Raw genomic sequence first — 22,505 nt, forward strand, 5'->3', positions numbered from 1 at the left:
CCCAGCGTTCCTTGCCCCTTGTTCTGATATGTGGATCTGCCATTTTAGATGCCCTGTATCCTGGACCGCAGTAAATGGAATTTAATGGAGCGATTTTAGTGATAGAATTGCGGCGATATTCGCATTTGCTGCAAATCGAATATTTCATGAAATTCTTAACGAATTTGGGTTCATCAGCTTCAATTCGTTCATCTCTAATGGTGATTTTGTTGGTGCCTGTCGATCTTTTGGCCTAATCTCTATAAGGAGGAGATGCAGATGTTATATTTGTACTATATTTGCACCTGTGAAAACCCAAAGATCACACTTCTAGCAAGACTGTATTGAATTCGGGGTTTGCCTCTTTTAAAGCAACTGAGACATTTCTTACTGAATGTACTACTTGACAGAATGGTATATCTCTGTATTATTACTATACACAATTGTCAGCTTGTTATACTTAATCCTATGGAATGGGGATAACAAAATGAGAGGGGATACCCTTTAAGGGAGTACTCCGACGCAAACCTTTTATGGGGGAAATGGAGCATGAAGCAAAGTTATATTACATTGTAATATACTTACTTTATCCATATCGTCTTCTTCCCGGACTTGTCCTTGCGTTTCCATCCGGCCGGAAGCTGGGTCCTTTGATGACGCTCGACCGTGTTTTCTTCATGATTCGGCACCATCTTAGCCCGGTGACTCATAGCTCCCATGAGTCACTGCGGGCTGTGCCGGCCTCCCAGCCCGGAGTCGGCTTCTCCTCCCTAAGTAATTTATTCATTTATGCGCTGAGCTGAGCTGCCATAGGCTCAGCTCAGCAAACGCCTATCACTAGGGAGGAGCAGAGGGAGGGAGAATAGGACCGGAGGGAGATACTACCAGGGCATTGTGGGAGATGTAGTCATTCAGGCTGAAAAACATGTGAACAGAACCCGGAAGTACCGGGAACTTCAGAGCGGCGTTGCAAGCGAACGGCTGGACCAAATCGCATGATTGGGGGCTCTATCAAAAGGTATGAGCTGGGGCTACATTTAGGGATTAGTTTATTTTTTATTGTGAGCATCGGACTTCTCCTTTAAGCCCCAATCCTCCCATACTCTACTCTTCTATCTCTCTCCCCTTTTATGTTCAATTGGCTTTTCCCATCTCATAACATGATGATACATTGCTAAGGGTCCATTTAGATGAGATGACCCGTTCCATGAGAGCCTTTACATGGCACCATGTCCCCTCAGTACACTGGTTACATCTCAATCCCACCTTAATAATATGCATATAACAATATCCTATGGTGCCAACATAATTTAGCCTGGTAATTCCTGTTATACAATTCCTAAATGTTTCCATACAGTGTCTTACATCATAGTGGTTTACAATATACAACACTGATAAAGCATGACCAGACAATAATTTATACAGTGCCTACTTCAATTTCCAGTTGTTTTCCTTTCCAAATACATGATATTATTATGTACGTGCTATATCATATGACCAAATAGGCATTGTGCCACAATGGTGTCAATGAAGCCGGTGGAATAATCATGATGGTATATATAGGTTAATAAATATTTAAAATTAGGGTGCTCCACACATAAAGTCATGGCTTATTGCTAAGTTGTACTTTCTCATCTGTTGGGATCTGACTGCTACGATTCCGAGAATGAAGAGGCCCAGTGTTGGTTTACTGGTTTCTCTCCAGGCCACTTATTTGACTCAGGTCATATATTAGGGCCCTATTAAACAGGATGATTATTGGCTAAACAGAGATATTGCCTTGTGTAATAGGCACAGCGGTCAGCCAGCAAGCAAAAAACATAATTAGTCTGTTGCACAAATTACATCTCTGTGTAGTAGGGGATTTGTGACTGAGAAATGATGAGAGTAAAAGGCTGTACAAATGATTAAGCAGTTGTTCATATGGCACTGCCTGCATGATAGTTTGCCATGTAAAGGCTCTCATAGAACGGGTCATCTCATCTAAATGGACCCTTAGCAATGTACCATCATGTTATGAGATGGGAAAAGCCAATTGAACATAAAAGGGGAGAGAGATAGAAGAGTAGAGTATGGGAGGATTGGGGCTTAAAGGGTATCCCCTCTCATTTTTTTATCCCCATTCCATAGGATTAAGGATGACAAGCTGATCCAAGGGGGTCTGATTACTGAGACACCCACCAACACGAATACCAGGACAAAATGGTTTCCAGAATGATTGGTGGGCACCATGCATGCATGGCAAGAACTCCAGTTATTCCCTATGGGTTTGCTAAATGTTTCCGAACGCTGACCTTGGAAACATTTGGCAGCCCCACTGAGAGCGAATGGAGTGGTGGTCGTATGCACTGTGTGCTCAGTTCATTCTGGGGATAATTATGTCATCTTCTCAGAATCAGTGGGGGTCCCAGTGATTGGACCCCCATCTATCAGCTCCCCTAACATTGTGAGCTAAATGGGAATACCCCTTTGAGCAGAATTAATAATGTCTTTGCAACTGTTATTGTTAATCTTTTTTACATGTTTTTTCTTTCCTTTTCTAAAAGTGTTTAAAAAAATTGGTGTAACAAAATTTTAACCTCAATTTTTCAGATGTCCTTTCACAAATTATAAGCAATAGTTCTTAATTTTTTTTTATTATTTCGATATTTATTTTCTTGGTCTAGAATGAATTGAATGATTAAAATATTGCTAATAAACTACTAAACCAAACAGAGGCTTTAAAGCTCCAAGAAGACAAAAGCCTGGGGAATTCTTACACCAACATGAGGAAGCTAAATTGTTCATGCCAAGTCTCATTTCTTACAGTAGAACTATTATTTCTTTTGTAATATCTTTACCAAGATTTTAATAACTAAGTTCTGTCATTTGGAAATCATCTTGTTCCACTGGCTGTTAACCAGGAATACTTCTGGTATTTACACTAAATACTTGCTGCAGTAGCTGTCGTGTACCCTAAGGAGTGTTCCTCCTCATGTAACCCCTGTGGGCAATTTCTTTAAACAAAACATAAAGTCAAAGAAAAACTTGCCTTTTGTTGCTGTGGTTTACACAGAATTAGAGAGAATTAATTTAATATGCTATGGATATAGGAAATGGTCATTAATCGCAAGTGGTACATTAAACCATGTTATACCAAAGTGACTATTAGTTATTGAATGGTAACACTATTAATACATATGGCTAAAGATAATGACCAGTGGCCAATGATCGTTGCTTCTCTGGTATCTGAACACTGAGACATAAAATGGGTGTTTATTCAGCAAATAAAATTATTTGTATTAAAGGGATGCATTGTATAAACTTTCTTAAAGGGGTTATCCATCATAAGGTGATTTTAGTAGTACGTACCTGCCAAAACTGGGAATTTCCTGTTGAATTTCATTCTCTAAACTACACATCCCATAGTATGTAAGTATGAGGTCACTTTCCTCCCTCCCTCCCACACACCAGCCACCCACCCATTGAACACACACCTGTGATCCCTTCAATGCAGTACATCAGTGTTTTCTAATCAGAGTGCCAACAGCTGTTGCAAAATGAACTCTCTTTCACCCAGCGGTCGCTCCACCCATTGAAGCAGGACAGACCACCTCTGATCACCTGACTACTGCAATCTGGGAAATCCCGAGACATGATTAATTTTGTATGCTGTTAAAAATTAATATTGAGGCGAAAATCACAGAAGAATTTTGAGACAACCATGAAACACAGGTACAGACACTATATTATTAACTACACTAACTTTACAGCCCCTGTAGCATAGTTATATAAAAAAGATCCTGGATTATCTGTCATGACTGACTGGGGGGAACAGGGAGAGTGAGCCCTAAGCTATCCCTAATAACACTCTCCCTGCCTGCTTGCCCATCTGCCCAAAATGGCGGATTGGCACCCACGGTGCCAGTCCCTACCTGCACTAAAGTGCAGTGGGAGTAAAAACAAATAATAATATACATAGTTGGTCACAGGCCAGAAACAGAACAGAAAAACTACCAAACAACCAGATACACCAGACAAAATATAAACTCACAAACAGGGCAGAATATAGTGTGCTAACAAACAGTTCAAAAATCGGAATCCAGATAAACGGCAGACATGAATAAATGAACGAGACAAGGTATGGATTAAGTATACAGCAGAAACCAGAATATGCAGGGGATGAACAAAAAAACTGAATGTTAAACACAGTAATCATGAACTCTATGATCAGTGCATGTACTAAAAACTCTAAAGATCAGCTATAATTAACTCTATAAAAACGGATACAAGAAAACCAAACTTCACAACGTGCAGGGACACAGGTCAGGATTCTTACAGTGGGAACAGAGACTAAGATACAAGGTACAAGCAGAACGGACATACAATATCCTAAAAACCGACAAATGTAACACAGACTAAAATCTATGATAAACATGACTATTAACAATGGTTAAAACTCAGAAATATTACAAGATAAATACAAAGTGCATGATTAAGCAGACATGGTAAGAATTGCACAAATCACCAGCAACGAGAGTGCAGCAGAGCTTGGGTTTAAATAGCTACACTCGAGTGCAATTGGCTCAGAGCATTAACTATTCCCCAGCCAGGGAGAATAGCAAACTGAACAGACTCCAAGAAAAGAAAAAGACAAAAACACATAAACAGATATTACAACAACCCTTTAAATGAAAACTGTCAGCCAGTTCATCCACGCTAAACCCAGTACACTGGGTTATAGTGTGGGTAAACAAGAGTCCATACACGGGACACCTACTTTTTAAGGTTTTCTTGCCATGGAGTTGTCGTCCGCTAAAGTTCTGTAATTTTGGCCTTCATTTGCGCTCTGAAGAGGGGTCCCCCGCTGGCAGCCTTGCTTTGGGTTCCGGAGGAAGGGGCCTTAGCCTGCCCCCTTGTTCGCATATTCATTTTCCCCCTGAGTGCAGTGCTCTGTCTGCAGAGTGCATGTGCTGAAGATTTTACCCAGCTCTCGCGTCCTGATGACGTGAGAGTGGGCGTCAGGAGAGCACTTTGCACAGTGTAACTGCGCATGCGCTGGTCCCTCGCTACACCCGGAAGTTGGGAGTAGCGAGACTTCAGAAAGAGGTACTTCCGGGTGTAGTGAGGGAACGGCGGATGCGCAGTTACACTGTACAGAGCGCTCTCCCGAGGCACAGCTCTCGTGGCATCAGGAACGCGAGAGCTGGGTAAAAACTTCCGCACATGCACTCTGCAGACTCTGTGCTGAGGGGGGAAATGAATATGCGAACAAGGGGGCAGGCTAAGGCCCCTTCCTCCGGAATCCAAATCAAGGCTGCCAGTGTTGTACCCGCCTTCAGAGAGCAAATGAAAGCCACATTACAGAACTTTAGCGGACGACAACTCCATGGCAAGAAAACCTAAAAAAGTAAGTGACCCATGTATGGACTCCTGTTCACCCACACTATAACCAAGTGAATTGGGTCAATTTGTTATTCCTCAAAAGAGCTCTCTTACCCTCTGCCACTACCATTCTCACACTGCCCAGGACCCTGCTGATCTTCTGGTATTTGGTCTCAACACACCGGAAATGCCAACTCAGTAAGTCACTGACTGCAGTGGCAATTCCCAGCCATTTTCTGTGTGTCAGTTTGTCTTGTAGATTTCCCTGCATCAAATCAGACCAAAAAATCTTCATGGACCTTTGCAAGACAAATCGCCACCAAATCATGTGGAATTTGCTGCAGTTTTCTCATTTTGTGGATTTATATATTCAAACAGCCAGTCATGTAAAATAAAAAAAGCACTATACTCACCTTCTCAATTCTCTGCTGTTCTAATTTTACCCGCTACCTCATGTTTTGACATATCAACACATGTGACCACAGCAGCCTATCATCGCTGTAGCCCGGTAATTGACACTGGTGGTGGACAAGGAAAGTTTCAGCAGGGGATTGGTAGGGTGAGTACACTGGTTGACATAAATGTAGAAAAACAGACAAGACCGCACATCTATATTTTGTACAAATAGCTTCTGCTTTTTAGAATATTGATAAAATTAACATGTTGTTGGTGTACGGTTTGATCAAAATGTGCAAGCCCACTTGCCACATCATGACCATCTGTGTAGAGCTGGTCCCTAACTTAAAATGGTGTAGTACTGGGCAGCGACCACCACTGCCACAGCACCAGTGTCCATAGGGGGGATGGCTGAGCACCCCCAATATCCCCTAGCCCCTGGCTCTGGTACATGCCACCCCATAGACTCAATGTCACGGTTGGGTGACTCAACTATTGGGGCTGCTTGACCACTGAGCTGTTCCCCCTGTTGGCACTGGTGTTGTGGCAGTGGTGGTCAGCAACCAGCTCTATGCCATTTTAAGTTAAAGGGGTACTCCGGCCCTAAGACATCTTATTCCCTATCCAAAGTATAGGGGATAATATGTCTGATCGCGGGGGTCCCGCTGCTGGAGACCCCCGCAATTTCTCATGCAGCAACCACCTGTGGGAGCTGCATGCCTGCGCTGGAGGCTCCGAGTCTGAAGCCTCATGACTATGGGGCCAGATTATCGTGATGTCACGACTCCGCCCCCATGTGACATCACGCCCCGCCCCCTCAATGCACGTCACGATACTCCCGCCCCATAGTTGTGAGGCTTCAGACTCAAAGCCTACAGCATGAGAGATTGTGGGGGTCCCCCACGATGAAACATCTTATCCCCTATCCTTTAAGGAAGATAGGGTCCCACTCTACTCGAGTCACAGGGCTTACACATTTTGATCAAAACATACAAGAACAATTTTAAAAATATGCTAAAAAGGAAAGGATCTTAGTACAAAGTGGCCTTGTCTAATTTTCTACATGTATGTCACATTAAGTATACCGTTTTTTTTTTTTTTTTTTATAGAATTATCTACACCTCTATCTTTTTCAGACTCTCCCTGTGGTGCTATCAAAAGCTTTCTTTTGGCCTTTGTCTTTCCTTTTCTCTGGCTTTTCTGGTTTCACTATGCCCATTCTAAGCTCTGGGTTCGCTTAGAAGCGACCCTTTCTCTGCTTCCTCTCACTTCTCTCTCTTAGGTCTGCCCTTCCTACTGGACTAAGTTGACACTGGCCTCCCTTCCCTATATTGCCTGATCAGTTGTTCAGTTGTGCCTCCGTCACTTTTTCAATTTGGGCCTGTTTAAACCCCTTGGTCCTCTGACCCCTCTGGTGGGCAATCCAGACTTTCTGCCGGGTCTCTCCTCTGCTGGATTTCTATCCTTCCCTTCTACTGCCTCCCTTCCCTTGACCCGGGTCCTCCAGTCGTCCTCGTTGAGCTCAATGTCTGAAATTTTCAGTGCGTCATGTGCTACGGCCCTAGTTACTTTTGATTATGCCCAGCTTCGGCATTTTTATGACACATGGCGGGTGTTGGGTGATCTTCATAGAGAGGCCTCAGCCTTTGAGTTTCTTTGTCTAGCCTCGGACAAACTGACGCACTTGGTTTCTACTGTTTACTCCCTGCTTAACGGCAGAGACTCCCTTGACCTCCTCTCCTATCAGCGGGCTTGGCTTAAAGGGGTATTCCAGGCCAAAACTTTTTTTTATATATCAACTGGCTCTGGAAAGTTAAACAGATTTGTAAATTACTTCTATTAAAAAAATCTTAATCCTTCCAATAGTTATTATCTTCTGAAGTTGAGTTGTTGTTTTCTGTCTAACTGCTCTCTGATTACTCACGTCCCGTGAGCTGTGCAGTTTCTATGGGGATATTCTCCCATCATGCACAGCTCCCGACACGTGATATCATCATTGAGCAGTTAGACAGAAAACTTCAGAAGCTAATAACTATACGAAGGATTAAGATTTTTTTTATAGAAGTAATTTACAAATCTGTTTAACTTTCCGGAGCCAGTTGATATATATAAAAAAAAGTTTTGCCTGGAATACCCCTTTTAAGGAGCTTGACAACACGCCTAGTGCCACAGACTGGGAAACCTCTTTTATGCTCTGCCATAAAGCCTCCATCTCGGTAGCTTTGCAGGAAACCAACTTTAAGCTGTTATAGTGCTGGTACCGTGTCCTGTCCGAGCTGCATATTTTCTAACCTTCGGTCCATGATGTGTGCTGGAGGAGTGGTCAACCTCTTGTAAATATTGGGTTTTCTTGCCCCCTGCTCTCCGGTTTCTGGACGTTGATCGGTACACTCATCCAGACTCTCACCGGTGTGCCTCTCCCCTCCTTTGCCTCTGTGCTCCTCTTGTCCATGCTCCCGGGCCCATCTAAGTCCCTCCATAAAGGCCTGACCTGTGTCCTGTTAGCGGCCCGCTAGACGGGTAATCCCCAGTGATTGAAAGTTGACCTCTCCTCCTTCTTTGACTGCCTGGCTGACTGAGGTTTCCTATATACAAAGTATGGAGGCATGTATGGCGGAGCTGGGTGCTTCCTCTGACAAGTTTCTAGTGCGCTATGGTTGTCTTTTGTTGAATCTCCCCAATACCTCTCCTATGGCACTGCCACTCCCACTGTGTCGGTCCACTAACTGTGCATTGTTTACAGGTCTCTACTCGCTGATTCCCTCCTGCTGCCTTCCCCTACCCTTTCCTTCCCACCCTTCTGCCACTCTTCCCCCCTCCCTCCTTTTTCCCTTTCTCTCTCTCGTGTTTCCCCCTTTTGCTCCTACCTGACAGCTTCTCCCTTCTTTTTTCTTGTTTTTGTATCTGTTCGCTGTTTTAGGCTGCTTTCACACTATAAAGTTCTTCCGTTTTAAAGAGCCGTTATAATGTTCCATTATGAAAACCCTTAAAATTGTCCGTAACAAAATCCCACACGGCCATACATTATCCATTTTAACCAGTTATTAATAACGGACGTTATTTTTTGATGGGAGAAAAATAGTGCATGTACCGTTTTTTCTCCCATCACAAATAACGTCCATTATTAATAATGGGCTATGATGGGTTAAAACGGATAATGTAAAAATCCCATAGACTTTAATGGGATTTTGTAACGGCCATCACGCCCCCTCCCATAGACTTGCATTGAGGGGTCGGGGCGTGACATCATACGGGGGCGAAGTTGTGGCGTCACGATATTCCAGCCCTGTGGTCATCACACATTTGGAGCTTCCAACGCTACGGAAAGCTTACAAAGGTTGGTGCGCAATGACAGATTGCGGGGGTCCCCAGTGGCGGGACCCCTGTGACCAGACATCTTATGCCCTATCCTTTGGAGTACCCCTTTAAAGATTTCCTTTTGCCTTTGTGTTATACATTCCTTTAAGACTCTGGATTCATATTTAATTTATGTAGAAATCTGGCGTGATGAGGATCTCCATCTGGAGAGCGCTCTCTTGATGCTGGTGTTTTATGTATGTCTACAGGCTCGGCCTGGCCTACAATTACAGCATCTCTGATTTACTGTCATTCCCCAGTTCTCATTACCTGTCATAACTTGAGATTGCCAGATGCTAAATTCCAGGACACATTATAATTCTAAGGGATCAAGGCTTGTCATTCTCATCTCTGTGAGCATCACAGGAAAGTTCTGTATACTGTCATTGTGCTGCCATTTATAACAGAAATATCTGTATTTTCTTACCCATTTTATGCAATTTAAGTACAAATATACAGTTATATAGTTGATTCAAATTAATTAGGCAAGTACAAATTACCCCATACTTCTGAAAAAAAAATAAAAAAAATACAGATCAGAATAAATACATTGGTCCCATAGGTTCCTTTGTGGCCAAATGCAGGGCACCACAGAAACTACAAAGAGGAGCAGGCATGCTCGATGTATTGTAGTTTACCGTATATACTCGAGTATAAGCCGACCCGAATATAAGCCGAGGCCCCTAATTTCACCCCAAAACCCAGGAAAAGTTATTGACTCGACTATAAGCCTATGGTGGGAAATACATCATCCCCCCATGTCATCATCCCCCCCTGTCATTATCCCCTCCGGTCATCATCCAGACCCTGTCATTAACACCCCTGTCATCATCGCCCTGTCATTATCACCCCCGTCATCATCACCCCCCTTCATCATCACCCCGTCATCATCACCCTGTCATCATCATCCCCCCTTCATCATCACCCCGTCATCATCACCCAGTCATCATCTCCCCCCCTTCATCATCACCCCGTCATCATCACCCTGTCATCACCCCCCCCTCCCTTTCATCATCACCACTTGTCAATCCCCTCAGTGGTCTTCAACCTGCGGACCTCCAGATGTTGCAAAACTACATCGGCTGTCCGGGCATGCTGGGAGTTGTAGTTTTGAAACATCTGGAGGTCCTCGGGTTGAAGACCTCTGCGCAGGCCTTCGTCATCATCCAGACACCCCCCCCCCCTTTAGTTTTCTACTCACCTCCCCTCAGTGGGAAAGAAGGACGAGCTGGTCCGGGCCATCTATGCTGCAGGGACTGTCCGGTGGGAAGGGTTAGTCGTGCCGGGCTGTACATTTTCACCGGGAGGCCCTCTTTGCTCACTCCGGGCCGGCCCCGGACTAGTGACATTGCCTTGACGACGACGCACAGGGACGTTCATGCGCATGAAAGTCCCTGTGCGTCATCGTCAAGGCAACATCACTAGTCCGGGACCTGCCTGGAGTGAGCGGAGAAGAGGGCCTCCCGCTGAAAATGTACAGCCCGGAACGACTAACCCTCCCCACTGGACGGTCCCTGCAGCATAGATGGCCTGGACCAGCTCGCCCTTCCTTCCCACCAAGGGGAGGTGAGTAGAAAACTAAAGGGGGGTGGTCTGAATGATGACGAAGGCCCGCGCAGTCGTCTTCAACCCGCGGACCTCCAGATGTTTCAAAACTACAACTCCCAGCATGCCTGGACAGAGGATGGCTGTCCGGGCATGCTGGGAGTTTTAGTTTTGCAACATCTGGAGGTCCGCAGGTTGAAGACCACTGATGAAGGGATTGACAGGTGGAGAGTTCACTCGAGTATAAGCCAAGGGGGGCGTTTTCAGCACGAAAAATCGTGCTGAAAAACTCGGTTTATACGAGTATATACGGTAATCTTTGGCAATCGCTGGTTCGCCCACATTGAAATTAGCAATTTGCAAACAGGTAGTGGAGGTGACTGTGATGACAATGGTACTTACCTCGTCCAGTTCTGTGCTGTCGTTCTCTGGTAATCCTCTTCTGTATTTTTTTGGGCCCGGCTTGGAGCATGGGTGGAGTTAAGTGACATCAGTGCTGCTGTTTGCTTGCAACACAACCCAGCAGAGAACAGCAGTGGTGAAGTCACTAAGCTTCGTCTATGTTTCAAGCCGGGCCCGGAGCTGAAGATACCGAAGAGGTTTACCGGAGAATGACAGCACGGAATGGGACAAGGTAAGTACCGTTGTCATCAGTGTCACCTGCACTACTTGTCTGTACCGACAGGCTAGTGCAGGTGACACTGATGACAGATTTCCTTTAAGGACCTGTTACACGGTTCAGCTGGTGCAGGAATCACATGGCGGAATATGCGCAATTCTGCACAAGGAACATTTGCTTAACAGGATTGCGGAATTGCAGCTGAATTTCTGTGGGCTCAAAACACAGAAATCTGCCAAAACTCAAAGCCCAATTGAGTCCACTTGGATTCTGCCGGCAATTCCGCAGAGGTTAAAAACAGGTCTTTAAATTTTGCAGACTGTCCGCTGCAGAAATTCTGCTGTATGAATAAAACAACTGAATCCCATGAAATATAATTAGCTTAAAATTTTGGTAGAATTTCCAGCAGAATTCTGCACTGAAATGCAGTGTGAACATAGCCTTAAGAGTTTAGGGGGGGGGGGGGGGAGGCAGAGGGATTTTATTTCTCCTCATTTTGCAGTATGACAGGAGCAGCAGTCAAGTATATTTCCACCGCTCCATTCAAATCTAAGGAGACAGTTCACCCCCAGTATTTGTCACCTTTCTTGTAAACATTCAAATACTATAGAGAGCCAACATTTAAGGCAGTCTTGGTGTTTAATGTGCACATTGTAATGTGTATGGCAAAAAGAATAACATAAACCATTACATTTATCTTTAAAGTCCTTTACTTGCATCCTAGGACATAAATGATTCCCTTGTATTCTGATCATGGCATTACTAGGCATTTAGTGTTGTCTCATGCAGGGAAAATAGTAATATTACTGCTTTAGAGATATGGATCCGTGGAGAGCTATCACTGTACCTCTGGAGTGCAACATTGAAGACACAGCTGTTCGGCTTTGAAAACTGACTCTGAGCAGGATTTACTAAACATTTTATGAGATCATTTTGTAGAAATATTGTTCTTTTTTATCGCTCTTAGTGAAAATGTATGTTACCTGTGATTAAATGGCAGAAATGACAGTCTCAGAGTATATATCCTCCTCCAAACATAAAACTAAATATATATATATATATATATATATATATATATATATATATACAAAAAAAGAGGATTTCTTTTTTCTTGTATATATATATATATATATATATATATATATATATATATATATATATATCCGAGTTACAATAATGTTACAATAATAATTGATTCCAGGACAAACATTGTGTGTTGTAATCATTGTATCTTAAAAGCATAACTTCAAAGCCTCCAAAATGTAATCTGAAAACAGGAAATAATGAAGATGACTAGTACAGATAAAGCAAGTCCTAAAGGAAAGTAATAAATAGCTACTAGGAGTTATAAATCACTTTATACATAAAGGACAGGCACTTCTTGGGGGTTCTGTACACACAGTGTACTAGAGATACAACAAAGAACCTCTCTCACCTGGTGTCCATAGGAACAACTAGTCCTGGCATAGGTAAAGGGTAGTAAAATACTGCACTATACAGTAGGGAGGTGCTACTAGAAAATCAGTGCATACATTTCTATAATACAGGGGTTTAACAGTGAAATGCCCTCTCTGATTGAATCTTCCAGCCATTCACACAAGCCCCCAATCCGGACAGTTTATGGCATTGTATGTTGAGGATGTTTTCAAGTTACAATTGTCCAGACTGCAGTATTTTGTTATCAGAGCACAATCCAAAACTTGTTGCCCTTCGGCCATAAAATCTGTCTGTTGATCCTTTTTGGCTTGCATTTTCTGCTGCATTTAAGGAAGCACTTCTGTATGTTTCCTTTTATGCACAAATCATGTACAATTACCATCACTAGTCTACATTGCCATCTGCTTCATTCCGGCACAGCTGTATCCTTTTCTTTTACTACTGAAACTGGGTCATATAATCACTAGCCTGACCCACCAAAAATGACAGTGTTTGTGTCAGAGGAAGTGGTAAGTTACAGGAAGATATCTTTACCTATCAGGAGCATTTTTTTAAGAAATTAGCTCTGTTTTTTTAAATTACTGGATAACCCCTTTAACTCTCAACATTAAAATGGAGAATTTAGGTTTTGATACCTTAAAACCTTTTGTAATATAATCTTACTAATGTAAATTTTACTCAGTCTTGTAAGAGATAAGTAATCAATGGACAACTGTATTGATTTGGTTTATAAGTGGTTAATCCAATTATTTTTGCAACAAGTAAGTAGTTAGCTCTAAATAATAAGAACTTTAAGGCTATGTTAACATGGGAGAATGTCTGCATGAAAAATCTCTGTTCGGACATTCCCCTGACAGTTTAAACTCTCTGGAGCACAGTGTTTACTCTCTGAAGGAGGAGGACAGGATACATGTACATAGTCCAGGCTCTAGGAGTGCAGGAGGCTCCTAGCAGAGGCTAAGCCCTGCCCACACTTTCTATGTTCTGTCTTGCTTTCTCTGTTGCCAGTGTGATAGTGATACACCTAGTAGCTAAGACTTTAAACCTTTTTTTTTTTTCTGGAGTAAAGAGTCCTTTTTGGTAAATTTTGTGCTATAATATTATTATGCTAGGAATCACATGAACTATAAACAGAGGAGATTTTTTGAAATGACAGAGACCCCTTAAGGACCGAGCATTATTCCGTTTTAGCACTTTTATTTTTTCTTCCTTCCCTTTTAAAAATCATAACCCTTTCAATTTTGCACCTAAAAATCCATATGATTGCTTATTTTTTGTGCCACCATTTTTACTTTGTAATGACATCAGTCATTTTACCCAAAAATCTATGGTGAAACCAAAACAAAATCATTGTGCGACAAAATTGAAGAAAAAACTCCATTTTGTAACTTTTGGGGGCTTCCGTTCCTACGCAGTACATTTTTCGTTAAAAATGACACCTTATCTTTTTTCATTCTGTAGGTCAATATGATTAAAATAATACCCTACTTATATAGGTTTGATTTTGTCGTACTTCTGGAAAAAATCATACCTACATGCACGAAAATTAATATGTTTAAAATAGTCATTTTCTGACCCCTGTAACGTTTTTATTTTTCCGCGTATGGGACGGTATGAGGGCTAATTTTTTGCACCGTGATATGAGGTTTTTAGCGATAACATTTTGGTATTGAACTGAATTTTTGATTGCTTTTTATTCAATTTTTCATTATATCTAAAATAACCAAAATACGCTATTTTGGACTTTGGAATTTTTTAATGTGTACGCCATTGACCGTGTGGTTTAAATAACTTTATATTTTTATAGTTTGGACATTTACGCACACGGTAATACCACATATGTTTATTTTTATTTACAGTTTCACAGTTTTTTTTTAAATGGAAAAAGGGGGGTGATTTAAACTTTTATTAGAGGAGGGGTTAAACGATCTTTATTTACTTTTTTTTTTTCACTTTCTTTTTTGCAATGTTATAGCCCCCATAGGGGACTATAACATGCATTACATTGATCTCTCATACTGTTCAATGCTAGGCCATAGCCGCCCGGGCTGATGTCCGTCATTAACTTTTTAGATGCGGCGATCAAGCTTGATCGTCACGTCTAAAACGAAAGTAAACATTGCCGGTTAGCTCAGTGGTGCTGTTTGAGACCGCCGCTGTGAAATTGCGACGTCCCGAACAGCATGCAGGATGCAAGGAGGATCCCTACCTGCCTCAGATAGGGATCCTCCTTGCATCCTGCATGCTGTTCGGGAAGCCGCGATTTCACAGCGGCAGTCTCGAACAGTAGCACTGAGCTAACCGGCAATGTTTACTTTAATTTTTTGACGCGACGATCAAGCTTGATCGCCGCATCTAAAAAGTTAATGCCTTGCCATCAGCCCGGTCAGCAGTGTCCGGCAGTAGCCGTTGGTCCCGGTTGCTTATAGCGACCGGGTATGATGCTTGCTCACCTGAGCGCGCATCATACCTCAAGAGCCGCAGATGGACATTAATTAACGTCCATTTGCGGCAAGGGGTTAAAAGAGTAATAGATAAAATTATTTTATCCTAGAAAGAAAAAATTCCTAAAGGAAAACTGTAATGCGATATCGATCGCTGGGGCCCCCATGATCTCCTGTATGGGGCTGCGGCAGTCTTCAGGAAGCGCCATGTCATCCCCAGCAGGAAGCCGCAGACACGCCCCTCCATGCATCTCTATGGGATACATTGAGGAGGCGTGTTGGCAGCCGCTTCATGCGGGGACAGAACGACCTCTTCCAGCATGCCGCCGCTACTCTGTACAGGAGATCATGGGGGGTCCCAGCGGCCGGACTCCCCTGCGATCCATAATTTATCCCCTACACTTTGGATAGGGGATAAGTTACAGTCATGGCCGTAAATGTTGGTACCCCTGAAATTTTTCAAGAAAATTTAGTATTTCTCATAGAAAAGGATTGCAGTAATACATGTTATGCTATATACATGTTTATTCCCTTTGTGTGTATTGGAATTAAGCCAAAAAAAGGGAGGAAAAAAGCCAATTGGACATTAATGTAACACCAAACTCCAAAAATGGGCTGGACAAAATTATTGGCACCCTTAACTAAATATTTTAACGTAACTTTAGCAAAGAAAAACAAGGTAGGAGGCACCATTCAGACATGTACTTGAATAAATCAATTGAACACCTGGGAGATAGTTCCGTGAGAAGCCAGCACTACTGAAACATTTCATGTTGGGGTATACGTGGTGCAAGGACATGAAATGAAACAAGATACACAGGTAATAAAGGAATGAATCCTGCACTCACCACAGTCCACCGCTACTGTAGAAGAGTCATCATGGAGAGAACAGGGCTGTAGACAGGGGCTCAGAGGCAACGGCCGGTGGTTTCGTGCTAATGAGCACTTCTTCCGGCCTCAGCTTACATCATCGCTTCCCGTGATTTTCTAGGAACTTGCTTTTGCCACGTGATCAAAAATAAAACACATAGAAAAATTTGAAAAACACAAGAAGAATTGAGTATTAAAACATATTATTTTCATGGAAATATTAATATCAGCAAACATTAATATTTATCCAAAAAAGGAGATAAATCCACCCTGTCATTTAACCCTATTGGACCTTGTGCTTGAAGGTGTAGTATCGCTGCCTCCTTTAGGGGCATTAACTCTTTCAAAACCACCAAACTTCAGACTATCCCGTTCTCCTGATCCCGTTATGTTTTTCACGCATGTGCGCTATAAATCTAGGGGAACCTATACCGGTACCAGTCTGAAGTTTGGCGGTTTAGAAAGAGTTAATGCACCCAAACTTCTTGATAATGTTGCGCACTGTGGACAAAGGCAAATCTAGATCTCTGGAGATGGACTTGTAACCTTGAGATTGTTGATATTTTTCCACAATTTTGGTTCTCAAGTTCTCAGACAGTTCTCTTCTCTTTCTGTTGTCCATACTTAGGGTGGCACACACAGACACACAATGCAAAGACTAAGTGAACTTCTCACCTTTTTATCTGCTTTCAGGTGTGATTTTTATATTGCCCACACCTGTTACTTGTCCCAGGTGAGTTTAAAGGAGCATCACATGCTTGAAACAATCTTATTTTTCCACAATTTTGAAAGAGTGCCAATAATTTTGTCCAGACCATTTTGGGAGTTTGGTGTGACATTATGTCCAATTTGCTTTTTTTCATTCCTTTTTTGGTTTAGTTCCAATACACACAAAGGGAATAAACATGTGTATAGCAAAACATGTGTTACTGCAATCCTTTTCTATAAGAAATACTTAATTTCTTGAAAAATTTCAGCATTTACGGCCATGACTGTATATTGCACTAGAGTTCTCCTTTAAGCTAGAAAAAATTTAATTGACTTGTCCACTTCTAGAATATTGCTAACATTTTTTTTAAATAATCTGATTTTATTAGGTCTATCTGTTATAAGAAAAGCACAACTACTGCTATGTAAGTTGATATTCCTACTAAAAATGAGTTTATGCAGACCAAAAAAATCGCTGAAACATTTTAGGTTATTGCCAAATTAATACATAAAATTACATTAAAGTGAACCACACATTTGGATGTAACAGCACACCCAAAGAACTTACATTATTCACCAATTAAGTTAATACATTTATATAGAAATGATTTCACTCAATAAGATCAATTATCTATGGGAAAATTATTCCAATACAATATGCACTGTATATACTTGATTGGTGCATTATATTATGCAGGTCCTCCGAGTTTGCTACCACATGCATATGGGTGTACTGTAGGATTATTTGGTATAATATTGAGTCTGTCAATCAGACATCTTTGTATCCTTGCACTATGACATATGTGGTGACTTTTTACCAATTTTTTTTTTTTGGCTGTGTATGTGGTAATGATAGTTGCAATACCTTGGGTACACCAGCAGGCATGACTCTGAGGACTACCCTTTGTCTACAGTATGTAGAGCATTTTATTGTACACCTTGTATTCATTGTATACTCAGTAAGGTAGGTGTCATGGCATTTTAACAAAATGTATCTTATTTCAATGAGAAAGGGAAGACAAAGAATGAAGTGTTTTACTGATGGTTTAAGTAAAAGGGATGAGCTGTGTGCAAAGAAACCCAATGAAGTGGCCTAAGAGGTTATATAGTGCTGCAGCCCCTTTATTCTTAGGATTGGTGGGCGTCCAATAAGTCTTACCCCTACTGATTATCTAGTAGTGGCACACTTTCAGTTTATACAATAGTAATGCCCCTTTGTTTATAAATGCTTCCCTTTTTCTTTCTTAAGAGGACTTGAATTAACACGCAGCAAATAAACCCCAAAAGAAAGTGTCTCTAAAGTCAGCTCAAGTAGCATGCAGCCCGTTATAGCCTAAAAACTTAATAGATGTTCCTGTCCAACCCTGGTTAGGCTGGGTTCACACCACGTTTTCTTAAATACGGCTCCCGTATACGGTTGGGAGGAGGGGGCGGGGCTTAATTGCGGCACCCGCACTCAGCTGTATTCGGGAGCCGTATTTAATGCAAGTCTATGAGCCGACCGGAGTGAACCGCAGCCTCCGGTCGGCTTCGTTTTCGGCCGTATGCGGTTTCCCGACCGCAGGCAAAAACGTGGTTAATCCCCGACCCCTCCTCCCAACCGTATACGGGAACCGTATTTAAGAAAACGTGGTGTGAACCCAGCCTTAGCTGTATTGGTGACTGCCCATGTTTCCCAAAAACAGATACAACTAAGAACTTAAAATAATGAATTGTTCACATAACTGAAAATAGGTTGTCTTTGGAAGCTGTGTGGAGCCCAACACCTCACTGGAACTTGTGATCCTCAGGGTAGCATTGGTATTCCCCACTTTGCATTTACCCTTTATTTTTCTTATACAATGTAACCCCTGGATTCTCTAGCCCTGTTTATTTTCTCAGCATAGTTGTGGGCCTTGCCCAGTGATGTCCCCATTCCCGTTCGGTTGGTTCGTGTTGGTATACTTAGTGTTTTTTAAGTGTGTTTAAAGCTGTTTTTGGTATATGCACTTTAATATGTTTATTGTGCCCATGTCCATTAATATTACACTATTTATGGGATCTACAATAGTTTTTTGTATGGTGTTTGTTGTTGTTTTTTTATTATTATTGTCTTTTATTGTGCAGACTATCACTCTGTAAGTAGTGAGTAGGCCCCACTCTTCTTTTGGTAGTTGGTGGTCATATAAAGTAAATGGTAACACCAGTATATAGAAAAGATTGGAACAGGTCATTCACAATAGGTGATGTTCACAACTCCACCCTCCTTCCTTTTCCTGCACAAGAACCACTGCTTAGGACACAGAGCATGCTTAAATTTTTTTCCATAGAAGTCAATCAGTCAGCTCAAGATTATGATTTTCTATGGTTCATATACCTGCTGTAAACCATATCTCTAAATGCTGTTCCAAATGGCTGTCCCCATAACAATCTACAGAAAATGTAATATAAAAACAATACAATTAGAAAATTGAAACACATTAGAAAAAAAGAACATGTTCAGTATCTGACTTTAAGCTTTAAGTTTTCCAAGATATATTAGATAAAATGTTTAATTTGCAGAGTAACATTTCCATACACACATACTATTGAGATAGAAAGAGTCAATGCTTGGTAAATTCTACTGTTTCCTCTTATATTAGTAGAATGAGACCAAATCCAAGTTACATTATATCCCCCAGTTTTCGTAAGGCTAGGTTTCCACACAGGTTTTTTTTCTGGCATTTTTTTTAGACTACTGCCACTGTAGTTTTTGAGCCATAGCCAGAAGTGGATCAAAAAAGAATGGCAAATATAAAGAAGGACTTATACTTCTTCTGCTGGATCTACTTCTGGCTTTGGTTCAAAAACTGCAGTGGTAGTTGTTCAAAAAAAACAACAGAAAAATACCTAGGCCTAGATTGTTTGGATATGGACTGAGGGCATATGGACTGGATGCATGACAGAACCACCCCCTCCTCCCCTCCCGCGATCAGACATCTTATTCCCTATCCTTTGGATAGGGGATGAGATTTCTTTGGCTGGTATACCCCTTTAAGACAGGTACATTTTGATTACTGCAATGAAACAGCATCTAATATAATAACTGGTTTTCTTCTAGTAAAAAACATCATCTTATTTATTTCCATTAAATAATCAATAAACGCATTATTAAAAGCTTGAAACAGATAATCCATCTCAAATTTTTATCTGTAATATAGTAAGATCCTTTACAATATAAAAGGTATCTCCTACGGCAGTAATCCTCAACTTGTGACTCTCCAGCTGTTGAGGAAATATAACATCCAGCATGCCAGAGATTACTTTTCTACAATGTGACTCTCGTGGGCAGCTCTGGGTTTATGACTCGAGAAAATATGTGTATGTTATTCTGTTGCGCTGTCCCTGAGATACAAGTTATGTTCATCTCAAGGATAACCCCAGTGGCTAAATGCTTGCATGCCTCGGTTCACAACTTTAAAACAAATACACAGGTTTCTGTTGATTTATCTTCTGTAAACTCTGTTCACACAGTTTCATGTTCTATTCTGTTCCGCTGCTTCATTTGCATTGCTTTCTCTAAGCCTAATTAACCAAATTCCATGGGGATCTCAACATGTCAGATGTAAACTGTGCTAATTCTATTACATAGGGTCTGCTCGGAGAAAAATATGGAACCATCCGAATCCCGGGGGAAGTTGAGTCATCTGAGTTTGAAATGATTCTGGATGCTGCCATTGAGGCCAAGCTGGATACAAGGACTCTGGAAGAATGGTACTGCAGAGATGAAAATGCTGTGCCCCCGGCATATTACCTCAGGCCTAAAACAGAACTACTGAAGAATAATCATAATCCCGTGAGTACAGATTGTGAACACAGGATCGCTCACCTGTAAACATTTGCTCCAGAATACGCTTCATGCACATGAATCAAAATAGTTGTGTCACGAAGGGTAACGTAATTTGCTTTCTTTTCATCCTTACATGGGCATTAAACAGAGACAAATGTTCATTCGGCTAAGTGAACACTTGCTTTTGAAGACCTTGGCCCAGATTTATCAAACTGTGTGAGAGAAAAAATAGAGTGATTTTCCCACAACAACCAATCACAGCTCAGCTTTCACTTTACCAGAGCTCGTTAGCTGTGCTGTGATTGGTTGCTGTGGGGAAATCACTCTATTTTTTTCTCTCACAAAGTTTGATAAATCTGGACCCTTATCTTTTGTTTCCTTATGAATATTGTGGGGGTGAACATGCATAATGAAGCATATTTCCCACAAATTAATTTCCATACATTTTATAACCTATCTTTGATGGGTTTAAACCCAGTCTTTAAAATTCTTATAGTCAAGCATTTCTTTCGAGCTTACTAAATATTAGAGAGTGCCCTTAGTTTCAGGGTGATTAAAATACATATAATAAAAATTTACAATGGACCTGAAACTGTACAATGGACAAAAGTACAATGGATCTGAAACTGAGGGAGAGAGGGCTGTTCCCAAAATGGCCTATAATGTTCAAGAGGAGGGGATGGATAGAGTAGGTGAGGTGGACAGCTGGTCATCTCTGAGCAGTTAGGGAACCATCCGTTCATAGGGCAATCGAGTTGTAGCAGGATTATTGTAGGTTGTAGACTATCCTGAATACATGGGTTTTCAATGTTGGTTTTGAAAGTCTTGATTGTAAATAAGAGGCGTAAATAAGAGATGATGTGTAGGGGAAACAAGTTCCAGTGTATTAGGGAAGCATGGGAGAAAGGTTGGAGATGGTTGGGTGACATGCAGACGAGAGGAGAACACAAGCAAAGGTCTTAAGAGAATCAGAAATTATGTCAGGGGAGGTCACAGAAATAAGGAGGGGACAGATTGGAGATGTTCTATTATGTCATGGTTAGCAGTTTGAACTGAATCTGTTGGGAATTGTGTAGTCAGTGAAGGTGCTGGAAGAAGGAAGAGGCAGAGGAGATGGAAGGCCACAGAAAAGGATGTTGAAGTTTTCCAAGAGGGTGGTGGTGAGGGCAAGTACCAGTAGCTTAGTGGATTCCAAGTTGAGAAATGAGTGAATTTGAACAACGTTTTTGAGGTGGAGGTGGTAGAAGGCGGTAAGATTCTGCATCTGTGATTTGAAGGACAGAACAAAATCACAGGTGACCCAAAGGCAGCAGACTTGAGGGACTGGGGACTGGGAGAGAGAGAGAGAGAGGAGTAATTGGGGGGTATGTATTAAGGATTTTACACTGTTTTCTTGACTGTGATTTGTCACAATTTTCTTTATATGTAACTTTTTGCAACAATCAATTGCGCCAAATGGTTTAGAACATTAGTCATTAGTATAGAGGTTGTACTTGAAGCCATGGGATTTGTTGATCTGTCCCAGGCCAAAAGTATAAATGAAGAAGAGAAAGGATCCAAGGACAGAGCCTTTGGAGTCTACAACAGTGAGAAGATGAGGTGAGGAGGTAGAGTGGGACTGGGAAATGCTGAATGTGCAGTTGGTGAGGTATGAGGAGATCCAAGAGAGCACCAAATTTGTGACACCAATGGATGAGAGAGTTAGTAGAAGGAAGAGCTCAACTGTGTCAAATGCAGAGGAAAGGTTAAGGTGAAGGAGCACATAGTTATGGGGGAGGAGCACTGGTCAGGTGTAAAGATGGTTAGAGGGGAAACGTTAAAATGTTCTCTGATTTTGTCTGGTTTGTGTTTGAAGTATGTGGCAAAGTCTTCAGCTGATATGAAATATATGGGGGTGGTAGTGGGGGATGGAGAAGGCAGTTAATGGTGTTAAATAGTTGCCTGGGGTTGTGGGATAGAGAAAATATGACAGTGGTGA

General features: G+C 41.7%; 1 protein-coding gene across 8 annotated transcripts in view; it reads left to right on the plus strand.

Moving 5' to 3' along the window:
- NWD2 (NACHT and WD repeat domain containing 2) overlaps window positions 1-22,505 on the plus strand; it is a 328,260-nt gene that overhangs the window by 255,392 nt on the left and 50,363 nt on the right. For 7 of the 8 annotated variants that reach the window (XM_056556307.1, XM_056556317.1, XM_056556298.1 and 4 more), the window contains one exon: window positions 20,330-20,533. In XM_056556307.1, coding sequence (XP_056412282.1) covers window positions 20,330-20,533 — 204 coding nt within the window. Of the gene's footprint in view, window positions 1-10,540; window positions 10,663-20,329; window positions 20,534-22,505 lie in introns of those variants that run through there. The other variant, XM_056556362.1, reaches the window with a different exon arrangement.

This window comes from Hyla sarda, chromosome 1 (genome assembly GCF_029499605.1).
Source record: "Hyla sarda isolate aHylSar1 chromosome 1, aHylSar1.hap1, whole genome shotgun sequence".
Lineage (NCBI taxonomy): Eukaryota > Metazoa > Chordata > Amphibia > Anura > Hylidae > Hyla > Hyla sarda.